This window comes from Prunus dulcis, chromosome 1 (genome assembly GCF_902201215.1).
Source record: "Prunus dulcis chromosome 1, ALMONDv2, whole genome shotgun sequence".
NCBI classification, from domain to species: Eukaryota; Viridiplantae; Streptophyta; class Magnoliopsida; order Rosales; family Rosaceae; genus Prunus; species Prunus dulcis.
The window spans coordinates 7,158,237-7,169,241 of NC_047650.1; the positions used below are offsets into that span (position 1 = coordinate 7,158,237).

The 11,005-nt window shown below is 35.9% G+C and overlaps 2 protein-coding genes across 4 annotated transcripts; both read left to right on the top strand.

Moving 5' to 3' along the window:
- The first annotated feature begins 507 nt into the window (after nucleotides 1–507).
- Nucleotides 508–5,995, top strand: LOC117634738 (xylose isomerase-like). 3 transcript variants are annotated; one of them, XM_034368957.1, is made up of 21 exons: nucleotides 508–596; nucleotides 1,193–1,276; nucleotides 1,395–1,502; nucleotides 1,821–1,895; nucleotides 1,973–2,102; nucleotides 2,198–2,289; nucleotides 2,449–2,499; nucleotides 2,970–3,046; nucleotides 3,126–3,180; nucleotides 3,293–3,394; nucleotides 3,656–3,707; nucleotides 3,907–3,952; nucleotides 4,034–4,089; nucleotides 4,409–4,460; nucleotides 4,572–4,651; nucleotides 4,745–4,815; nucleotides 4,940–4,980; nucleotides 5,085–5,184; nucleotides 5,309–5,380; nucleotides 5,463–5,540; nucleotides 5,677–5,995. In XM_034368957.1, exons 2-21 carry the CDS (start codon nucleotides 1,211–1,213, stop codon nucleotides 5,710–5,712), a joined length of 1,440 nt encoding a protein of 479 aa, XP_034224848.1. In that variant the 5' UTR covers nucleotides 508–596; nucleotides 1,193–1,210; the 3' UTR covers nucleotides 5,713–5,995. The 3 variants fall into 3 exon arrangements, with proteins under 3 accessions (XP_034224848.1, XP_034224839.1, XP_034224855.1); XM_034368948.1 differs by lacking the exon at nucleotides 508–596 and adding an exon at nucleotides 660–721; XM_034368964.1 differs by lacking the exons at nucleotides 508–596; nucleotides 3,907–3,952; nucleotides 4,034–4,089 and adding an exon at nucleotides 661–721.
- Nucleotides 5,996–6,533: 538 nt separating this feature from the next.
- Nucleotides 6,534–7,912, top strand: LOC117614959 (uncharacterized protein At4g14100-like). Its single transcript, XM_034343910.1, has 2 exons — nucleotides 6,534–7,161; nucleotides 7,491–7,912. Exons 1-2 carry the CDS (start codon nucleotides 6,534–6,536, stop codon nucleotides 7,589–7,591), a joined length of 729 nt encoding a protein of 242 aa, XP_034199801.1. The 3' UTR covers nucleotides 7,592–7,912.
- The last annotated feature ends 3,093 nt before the right edge of the window (nucleotides 7,913–11,005 follow it).

Genomic DNA, 11,005 nt, shown 5'->3' on the forward strand with positions numbered 1-11,005 from the left:
CGAAACAAGGACTCCAGGATCAATCTCCATTCAATCTTAACAAGCATGATGGCCATATTCAAACAAACAGAGTCTTTAAAACCCATGCCTAGATTACGTACTCTTCTAGATAGAACTTCTTCCCTACTTCCCTACCGTTAATTTAAAAAAAGTAAAGAAAATAACTTGTTGCTAAATAAGCCCCAAAATCATCAAATTAATTAGCGTTCTGTTTTGGTTATTAATAATTTGATATCGTCACCGCTGAGTCAGACAATGATCATTATCTCATAAGATAAGACAAATTGTTTGGTCACCAACAAGAAATAAAAGCAGCTGTCCAATGAAATTTTGCCTGTGATACAATTACCTCCTCACGTGTAATGTTATCATACGTATTCAGATAATCCTTGTACTTTTTTGTTTTTGTTGGCATGGCATCCTGATTTTGTTCGAGAATCGAGATCATAGGCAGAAGATCATCTTGTCAAGTGACACATTTGCCACTGTTCCATTATCTCTAATAAGGACAACCAGAAGGGTAAACTGGTAAATCAAAACACATGTAACAAATGGTTTGGAAGTTTGAACCGTCCTGATGCTATGGAAGGATAAGGGTGAGCTAATGTAATCCCATTTGGAACTAATTGGAAATTAAAATTCTGCATTTATTTTGGGAAACCAGTTATATATATATATATACAGAGACTTTGTTTCTTTAGCACTGAGCCCATCTCTTTCTGTAAGTTTCTTCTCCCTCTCTGTTTTTGTAGACAGTACTCTAAGCCTTTTGTTTTTTATGAAACTGTTGGATATGGTAATTAGAACAAGTGAGTAGTCTAAGCTTTAGATGCTTTAAAGTTTGAAGCTTTCTGCTTTGATGATCAAATATTTTAAGTTTTGGTGGAAACCCATCTTTTTATGTGCTGATTTTGATGATGGGTATCCATTATAATTGAATAAATGTTTGCCTCTGTGTTATTATGATTGTGAGTCTCCCCCAAATTTCTCATAGAAAGTGTGTGAGTTTATTAATTGATGGGTGGTGATCAGTCGTCTGCTGAGCTCTCCACAGAGGGCTCACTAAATTTCTGTATGGGGTCTCTAGGTGAGAGAGAGAGAGAGAGAGAGGCTTTGTGTGAAACTGATCATGGATTTTTCCCAGAATACAATTATGATTTGTGTATTCGTAATTTATGGTAAATGATTGCAGAGGGATTTGCATGAGACAATGAAAATGAAGGCTGGGAGGATATTGTTGCATCTTCTTTGTTTGAATGTGGTTACCTTTGGAGTGGTAAAGCATCTTCCTCTACCTACAATATTTTCTTATATATACACGTATATATTTCTTGTTTAAACATTTTTTCACTAGAAATTTTTTCTTGTTTTCATCCCTTTTGTCTTGAACGCAGATTGCTGGTCCGCAAACATGTCCTGCATCGGATCTTGAAAGTGGGTGTAGTGATTCTGAAGAATGGAAAGGGGAATTTTTCCCTGGAATTCCCAAAATTAAGTATGAGGTAGAAAGACTTATGAAACATTTCTCTTATCCTTATAGACCTTTTCTGTTTAGAATAATTTCCTCCTATACACATGAGATTCATATAAGTTACCCATTTTTTCAGTTAACTTGATTTTGAGGAACGATTGCATCTGAATATCTTTATGATTTTTCTTAATCAAAAAAATATCTTTATTGTTTTTGTTTGGCCAAACTGTCATTTTGTTTCTTATTAATTTAAGAAAGTTTTTATTACAAAGCTGTTTCATTTATAAAGGCTGAACCTTAGTGGTTATCTTCCACCAAATATACACCATACATATTTTTCGTCTTTCAGGGCCCGTCTAGCAAGAACCCCCTATCCTTCAAATGGTATAATGCGGAAGAGGAAATTCTAGGGAAGAAAATGAAGGTTGGTTCTTCTCTCTAATAAGTTTTGAATTTATCAAGCAGTTAATGGTTTGTGACTGAATTTTTTGACAATCATAGGATTGGTTGAGGTTTAGTGTTGCATTTTGGCACACATTCCGTGGAACAGGAGGTGACCCATTTGGTGCACCTACAAAGAATTGGCCATGGGAGGATGGAACTAATTCTGTGGCTATGGCCAAAAGAAGAAGTAAGAGTATTCTCTGTTATTTAAATCTTCTGCATTTGGCATTGAGGAATATATCAACTAAAGAAATATTTATATTTGTGTACCTGAAAATGCAGTGAGAGCCAACTTTGAGTTCATAAACAAGCTTGGAGTCGATAGGTGGTGTTTCCATGACAGGGATATAGCTCCTGATGGAGAAACCTTGGAGGTGAGTCAATTTTTAAGGTTACTTTACTGCTGAAATTTATGACACTGTTTAGAATGTGAGAAAAGAAGGAATGAGATGGGAGATTACATTTTCTTTTCATAGAAAGTACAGATGACACAAAACTGGAAAGTGTTCATTTACCTTGTATGTTTGTTACAGGAATCTAACAAAAACTTGGATGAAGTGGTGGCCCTTGCTAAGGAGCTTCAGGTATCAGGAACTGATTATATGAGTCAATTCACATAAATTATAAAGGCAATCCTTTTTCGTGCAAATTGGAGTTCTGTTACAAAGGCTTGAAGACGTGACAGAAATACTTAAATCTTTGACCGCAATTTAGCTAGGGCTCATAGGTTGTTTGATGTTCCTTTTCTAGTCACATGACTTTGCAAATGGATTACGACCAAAAAAAAACAAAAACAAAAACAAAAACAAAAAACTTTGCAAATGGAATCGATTGTACTTTACCTCCAAAACCCCGTGGTAGTCAAAATTTTCTATACTTAATTGCTAACCAGGTGAAGTGAAAAATGTAAAATGTCTTGAGTATTCACAAAAACCAGCATTCTTATTTTAGCATTTTCATTGTTTTCAACACCTTTGTCTATTCTATAGATGCCAACTTGTTTGTGTACATATGTTTCAAGTATAAGAAGTCATCTCCTTAAATGTGACTGTAGGGAAGCAAAATTCGACCTTTGTGGGGCACAGCTCAGCTGTTTCTGCATCCTCGCTACATGCATGGTGGTGCTACAAGGTAATCTTTGTATTAAATATTTAATATACTCTGTTCTTGGACACATTGCATGGACTAATACACTCAACATGCTTTACAGCCCTGAAGTAGGTGTATATGCATATGCTGCTGCTCAAGTTAAGAAAGCCATTGAGGTGGGTGTTGGTGTGTGTAATAACAATTAATAAAGTTAATTGTTTGCATGTATGTAAATTTGTAATGTTGTTATTTCTTTGAAATGTCTGTGATGTGTTACATATCCTGCAGGTCACACATTATTTAGGGGGCGAAAATTATGTCTTCTGGGGTGGCCGTGAGGGTTACCAGAGTCTCTTGAATACTGACATGGGACGAGAGCTTGATCATCTGGTGTGTTTTATTTGCAGATATTTTAAACTATAAGCTTCCTTTCATTTATACATTCAACTTCTGTCTCTTTTAATTTAATGTAATTTTTTTTTGCTTGATAAGAATTCAACTTTTCTCGAGTAAACCATCTTTTGGCAACTGTAGTGCAAACCTACCAAGGGATCTGCTTTATTTATGTTACCATATTACTGTGATCTATTTATTGTTTTCATAATGATGCCTTCCTCGTTACTTAGTATGAGCTGTGGTTTGTATTTACAGGCACGGTTTCTTGAAGCTGCAGTTGCCTACAAGAAGAAAATTGGATTCAATGGTATACTTGTGCTAAATCTATGCCAATGCATTATACCAGATAGTTTTATAACTGACTTTAGTTTTTCACATTTACTGAGAATAGTATGAATGATTTCTCAACACTCCTTTTGAATTTTTATTTGTTTAATTATTATTTTTTTCATGAATTGCTTTGCTTAGGAGAGCTTATATTTTTCTTTCCCTTCGGTGCCATTCAGGAACACTGTTGATTGAACCGAAGCCTCAAGAACCTACCAAACACCAGTATGCTGCTTGCTCGATTACTTAGTAATTTAATATGGTTTACACTCATGTGTTTGTTTACCTATGAGTTGATTATGTTAGGTATGATTGGGATGCTGCAACATCTGCAAATTTCCTTCGAAAATATGGCCTAATAGGTGAATTTTTCACATACCCTCTATATTCATGAGTCACTTAACTTTGTTACTTTTAGTTTTTGTTTCAGCTCTAAAGTTGGCTGTATGAATGAGATGAATTGTGGAATTTCGTATGGTACAACAGGTGTTTTGTATTTGGTTTTTGTACGCCTGTTGGACATGCCATTTCGCACCTTACTCCATTTATTTGAATTATTTATGTAAAAGTTTTGCTTAACAGTGTAGTATCCTTCCTTAAATTGGAACTGGAAGTGCAAAGCCATTGAAAGGTATTTTTCCGAAGTAATCCTCAACCTTGTCATCCCTTTTCCTTTTGTAGGAGAATTTAAACTTAACATTGAGTGCAATCATGCCACGCTATCTGGTCACAGGTACATCACAGCTTGTGTCTTACCTCATCTGAAGCAAATATTTACTTCATGTTTTTCCCTAGAGTTTTGTGAGCACATGAGAAAATTTGAAATACTTTGTGTTCTTTGCAGCTGTCACCATGAGCTTGAAACTGCAAGACTCAATGGTTTATTAGGAAATATTGATGCAAACACTGGAGATCCTCAGACTGGTATAGCATACTTGTATTTTTTTTTTGAATTTATTGGTACTGAACCAATCTAATAATGAAATTTATAATATGGTCATTTTGTCATTGTCACAGGATGGGATACAGATCAATTTCTCACAGATATTGCAGAGGCAACTCTGGTTATGCTCACTGTAGTAAAGAATGTATGTCAGAGATGAATCTTTTTCGCTTTAATGTTTTAAGTTTTAAAAACTTGTCATTGGTTGGGCATGCAATTTCATGAGCTGAATCTGTGTGTGTGTTCCTTCTTTTTCCCCCTTATCACAGGGAGGAATTGCACCAGGAGGATTCAACTTCGATGCAAAATTGTCAGTTTCTGTCTTTACATTTGATTTGTCTTTGCATATTGTGATATCTGTTATGCTGGTACCTAAGTCCCCTCTTATTTTGTTTTGCTTTTTTACCTCTTTAGACGGAGAGAAAGCACAGACGTTGAGGATTTGTTCATTGCTCATATTAGTGGAATGGATACCCTGGCGCGTGGGCTCCGAAATGTTGTGAAGCTCATTGAGGTAGTGTGTGCATCCCTGTGTGTGTGCAGACTCTCCATTATGTACTTCTCAACGAATCTTATGATTTGTTTCTACTTTCTAATCATGGTATTATATCTCTTCTTTTGTGAATTACAACATTAAGGATGGTTCTCTGGATGAGCTTGTTCGCAAGCGGTATGAGAGTTTCGATACAGAAATTGGCGCGCATATAGAGGTAACAATTTTCAAACACTTCGTCTCATTTTTTGGTTTTAAATTGCCTAGATGGCTAATGCACGGTAATGCACCTTGAACAGGCTGGTAAGGGTGATTTTGAGTATCTTGAGAAGAAGGCCATAGAATGGGGTGAACCCAGAGTTCCTTCTGCCAAGCAGGTAATTTGAAATATACATTTTGTTTAAAACAATTCCTTCGATCAAAGAAATACAAAACTTTCGTTTACATATTCCAGTGAGTGATTATTTTTGCCCGAGATACAATGTAACAATAAAGTTCTGGAATCTGTTTCAGGAACTTGCGGAGATGCTTTTCCAGTCGGTTTTGTAGACATGCAGTGCAGCATAGGATAACAAAATTAATATATATTGTAATCATTACCAATAAAGGACACACTTTGTTTCTGAAAAACATACAAGTAACCAGTTGATTCAGATCCTTGTAACCGTCTAGAACTTGCGTATTGCTTGCATAGGATGATATAAAATACTCATGTCCATGGTAGCGTTGACATTGAGCTTTTAAGCTGTGATTTGGTCATTTGCTGTTGAAGTTCCCCTTTTCTATTTCAAGAAATATTTAGTGCATGAAATGGAGCATGGTTTGGCTTGTATTCTCTCTGGACCAATATGTGCTGTTCTATGATCTTAGCATATGCTTAAACCCTCTTAAAGAAAATCTTGGTGGATTTCAGAACATGTAATCAGTAAAGTCATGACTCGGGGAAGTTGTGATTAGGAATAAAGGAATAGTATGAGATCAACTATTATTCCTAATCAATTTAACTCTTGGTTTTTCAGATATTTGATTTTGTATAATTTGGAAATCACAAAAAAATTTTATTCTCTATTAGTAAATGCAAGTAAAGTTATGAATGGAATTAAATTTATGTCATGTTTACTTATTAGGAATGGGGAAGATATGAATCGGGGAACTTGGATAGGGGAATCAAGAAATTGGAATTGAATGAACCTACTCTAGGAAGTCAGAAATTGGAATATTCTCATTCTGTGTAAGTAAACTTTATTAACAAAACACAATTAACCGTTGAAGTTCTAAGCTTAGGGAATTTAACATAAACAAATAATGATTCTCTATGTAACCCAATGAGCTGCAATTCATGCCGTAGAAAAAGAACAAACTAATGTAGGATGGGCCCCTTCTTGTATATGGGTGAAGCGAACACATCTTTGCTTCTCCACCGCTCAGTTGTATTATCCACTTCACTCAAAACTCTATATAAGAACCCCAAAAAGACAAAAAAAGACGAAAAAAAAATGTCCAGCACCAGAAGAAGCAGAGAGAGAACGATGAAGCAGCTCAATCTGGCACTACAAATATGCTTAACGACCTCTCTGATACTACAGCTAGTCACTTGCTCAAACTCAACCCCAACGCCCAACCCATGGCCAGACCAATTCCATGCACTTTTGTTTATGAACTTGAGCACAACAAAGCTGCAGCTCAGTGACCTCTGGTATGACTGGCCTAAGGGCCGAAACGTCAACATATTTCAGAAGCAGCTGGGTGAGGTTTTGTACGACGTAGAGTGGAACAACGGCACGTCGTTTTACTACACCATAGGGGAAAATGGAGCATGTGAGGTTATGGAGTTTGAAGTTGGCATTCCTAGGCCTGATTTTCTTCTTGATGGGGCACACTATCTTGGGACTGAAGTCACAGATGGGTTTCTTTGCAATGTGTGGGAGAAGGTGGATTTTATTTGGTATTATGAGGATGTTTACACTAGGAGGCCAGTTCGCTGGGATTTCTATGATGGTACGTATGTGATTCATCTTAATTACTTGCAATGTTTGTTTACATTTTCCCTTTATTTCCAGGAAATGCTATTAGCACGTACGTATGTTGCTAGATTGACAGTCTTATAAGATAACATTACACATCTAACAAGAGAATACTACCTTATTTGTATTTGTTTAGTTTTTTAGATGTATACAGAGAGACTATGAACACGTATGTAGCTATATTGACCGTATGAGAACATAACATTGCGAATATCTAGCAAGAGAACATTATTCTTATATGAATTTGTTTTTATTTTATTTTTAATATAATACAGAGACTAAAAATTTGATAACATATTGCAGGAATATCTAGTCAGGTGATGACATTTGAGGTTGGTGCAGTTTTGCCAGATTCAGTGACTCAAGCACCTGCATACTGCTTCAACCAAGAGAAAGATGCATAAGCTTTAGAAAGTAAATTGTCAACCAAGAGAAAGATGCATATATGCTTCCCCTTGAAGAAAACCTTTTCTGAGTTGTGACCCATAGAGTCTATGGAGTGGATTATTGATCTCTGTTGTTAGCCAGTATTATTAGCTTATTATCAAATACACAGACTAATTGAGCAACTAGGAGCAGAAAAATTATGTCGAAATAATTAATCTTTGTTCCGAACAAATAAGTTTATCAAACTCAACAAGGCAGGTCTGCTGTTTGTGTCCCATGTAAAATTAGTTTTATCAAGGGTAGGTACTTGGTAGTTGGTAGGGGTGGACATGGTTTGATTCGGTAGTTTTCACTTTACACTAGAATCAGAAGCGATACTATTCAACAAATATGGTTCAGTCCGGTTTAAACCAATTTCGGTGCGGTTTTTTTTTTTTTTTTTTTGGCCGATTTTGGACCGGATTTTTTTAAATATAACTTTTAAATATTTTTTAAAATTTAATTTACAAATTACAACTAAAATGTTATTTTTTGGGCTTGAAAATTCACAAATAACTCAATTTCATGCAAAGATAGATGATTTGGCCTAAAAAAAGGGAGGTGCTTTGAAGTTGGGCTTAGGGAAATATTAGTTATGAGATTAGAAATTTAGCATTGGACTTTAAAAAAAATTAAAAAATACACACCTGGTCCGGTTTGCTTTTGTAAGGTGTGAAACCATCACTGTAATTAATTTGAATCGATCTGGTCCAGTTCGGTGCCGATTTGTTGACTTTTTAATCAACACGATTTTTTTTCCTCTAGTTTTTTTGGTCTGGTACAGCTCAATGTTCTGTTTTTCTAGTCTCGATGCCCACCCTTAGTAGGATATGAATCTTCTGCTATGATTTCTTCTGTCATGATCTGCTTAACTTTCATCCTCCACATGTCATCTCATTAAAATTTAATCTAAGAGATTTAAACTAGACACATCATCCTTAAAATAAACCCAATTTATTCATGATTAAATATGAAATTTTATAATTTTTTAAATTAAAAAAAAAACCGTTAACTTGTGGAAGGAAAGTTTCACACCTTACAAAATCCTAAATTTTGATGAGGTGGTATGTGGAGAATGAAAGTCAAAGAGATCATGACAGAGAAAATCAGAACAAAGGATATGAATCCCCTAGTAATAGGGCTGGGCATATTCATCGAGAAACTAGTAAAATCGGTTTGGTTTTTAAATAATTATTTTAAAAATTCGTTCTTAAACCAAACCAAACCAAATAATTCGATCTTGTTCGCGATTTGAATATTGTCAAATTGCGGGTTCGTTCTGCCACTTGGAAATAGTCAAATATTTCAAAAACTAGTACGCCAAGGGGAGTCAAAATTATGACATATAGCTGCACATTAAGCCAACTTACCACTATGGTAATCATATCTTTGTACAATGAGGGTTTATTTTTATTTTTTGGACTAACGATATTTTACTCCATCAAGGTTTAGGTGTCGTATCGAAATGGGACTTCAGGTTTCAATTTCATCAATTTGATACCTAATGTTTCAAAATCTGACCAATTCACACTTCCTCTTAGATTGACCGTATGGTCAAACATTAAATGCTACTTTGGCAACTGCGAGACCCACCACAGATCCTAACATGCCAGTCCAACTAGTCCACATGAAGGGCATTTCCAAAAAGAAAAAGAAACAATAAAAATATTTTTTTTAAAAACAAAAAAAAAAAAAAAACATTCCTAGCCTTAGCAACCCCCTCTCCTCCTCTCTCAACCACTTTTTGTAAACCCTCTACAAATCCCCTCCCCAAAAACCCACCCCAGGCCTAAAATTCACCTAACGAGGGATCAACGAGCATCCTTCCCCGGCCTCCAAGCCTTTGATCCAGGACTTCAACCTTACACTCAATGTCGGGAATTGATGCCTCCTCGTAGGATCCAATGGTGCCTGGAAAACCACGATCTTGAAGATCTTGGGAGGCAAGCACATACGATATTCTACTTTAAATTAATCTAAATTATATGGAGGTGGATTCGAAATCGAGTGTAGAGTGGGGATCACATTTGCTCTAGCCAACTTGGCTAAGCCCATGTCGGCTACAATTAGGGTATTTAAAGGCGTTTTAGTGGAATTTAAATACATTATAAAATTGATAAGCCCATGTCTGCTACTTGGTGTGCCTCATCTCTCTTTTCTCTTCTTTGTCTCCCTCTCTTTTTTATCTTTCTCTTCTATTCCATGCTCTCTTTTCATTGTCACTCTTTCTCTACCGTTGCCGCTTCGTATTCTCTTCATTTCTTCTCCTTTCACGAGTATCTCCTTAAATCTCACCGCCTCATCACCTATTTCTCCCCTAGAAACCAGATTGATTCGAAACTAAACGTTTATTCGATACACCAACGCCATCAATTTTGTGGTGCTCAGTTTGGGCTCAAAACCCGAACCAACCCAAACCTAGCTTAGCCCCACTTGGTAGCACATCTATGACAATGGAGATGTAGTTGGTTTTGGTGTGAGCATTGAAAGATAGGAAAGCTATTGGGCTCATGCATGGACGTTGCCATGAACTTTTGTTAGTGAGGGTGACTTTGAAATAAGGTTTGACAAAAAGTAATGTGAAGATGACCATATTTTTCTACTGCTGATCACCTATCTACCAATTTAAACAAGGTCGGCTCTATAAGGGGTTTGCAGCTCAAATGGTTTATATTATTGGATTCTGAGCCTCTATATTAGCAACTATGCATTTACCCGCATTTCGCAAGATCTGAACCATTCTAATAATCTAATGACTCAAGATATAACACATCAAATTTTAACTTTTGGCACCTATCTATTTAATTAACTCAAAATAATTATTAAATAAAATAAAACAAAAAAATAAAGAAATAAAATGAAAAACCTAGCGTCATCCTACATACGCTTGAGAGAGAGAGAGAGAGAGAGGGAAAATAGGAGAGAAGGTTGGCTGTGCCTGTGAGGAGGAAAAGGGGTTGCTGCGAGTGGGGTAGGGTGGGGCGGGGCATGTCATGGGTGGCTGCGAATAGGTTTATAGTTTTTTATTTATTATTTATTTTAATTTATTTAGACTTAACGATGTTAAGTTGGAATTAATTATATAGATGGGTGTTAGAATTTAAAAATTGATGTGTCATATTTTAAATCATTAGATTATTATAATAGTTCAAATCGAGCGAAATGCCGGTAAATGCACAGTGCCTAAATGTAGAAGCTCGGGATCTAATAATATTTACCATGTAATCAAAGTCTTAGGGTCGATTATTCCTTCCCTAATATGGCTTGTATAAAAAAATTGAAAAAAAAAGAAGGCCAGCCTGACGGGAGTTTGAAGAAGGAATCACCTAGTAACCATGTCCTAGAAGGCCCCACAAAAAGTCTCTTAGATTTTCAAATATAGGCCTACCAAA

What these genes read in the sequence shown, in the direction of transcription:
- LOC117634738 (XM_034368957.1), top strand. Translation starts at nt 1,211, where the DNA reads ATGAAAATGAAGGCTGGGAGGATATTGTTGCATCTTCTTTGTTTGAAT. An exon ending in ATGTGGTTACCTTTGGAGTG is followed by an intron (nt 1,277 to 1,394) that starts GTAAAGCATCTT and finishes TCTTGAACGCAG; the next exon opens with ATTGCTGGTCCGCAAACATG. An exon ending in CAAGAACCTACCAAACACCA is followed by an intron (nt 3,953 to 4,033) that starts GTATGCTGCTTG and finishes TGATTATGTTAG; the next exon opens with GTATGATTGGGATGCTGCAA.
- LOC117614959 (XM_034343910.1), top strand. Translation starts at nt 6,534, where the DNA reads ATGGGCCCCTTCTTGTATATGGGTGAAGCGAACACATCTTTGCTTCTC. An exon ending in TCGCTGGGATTTCTATGATG is followed by an intron (nt 7,162 to 7,490) that starts GTACGTATGTGA and finishes AACATATTGCAG; the next exon opens with GAATATCTAGTCAGGTGATG.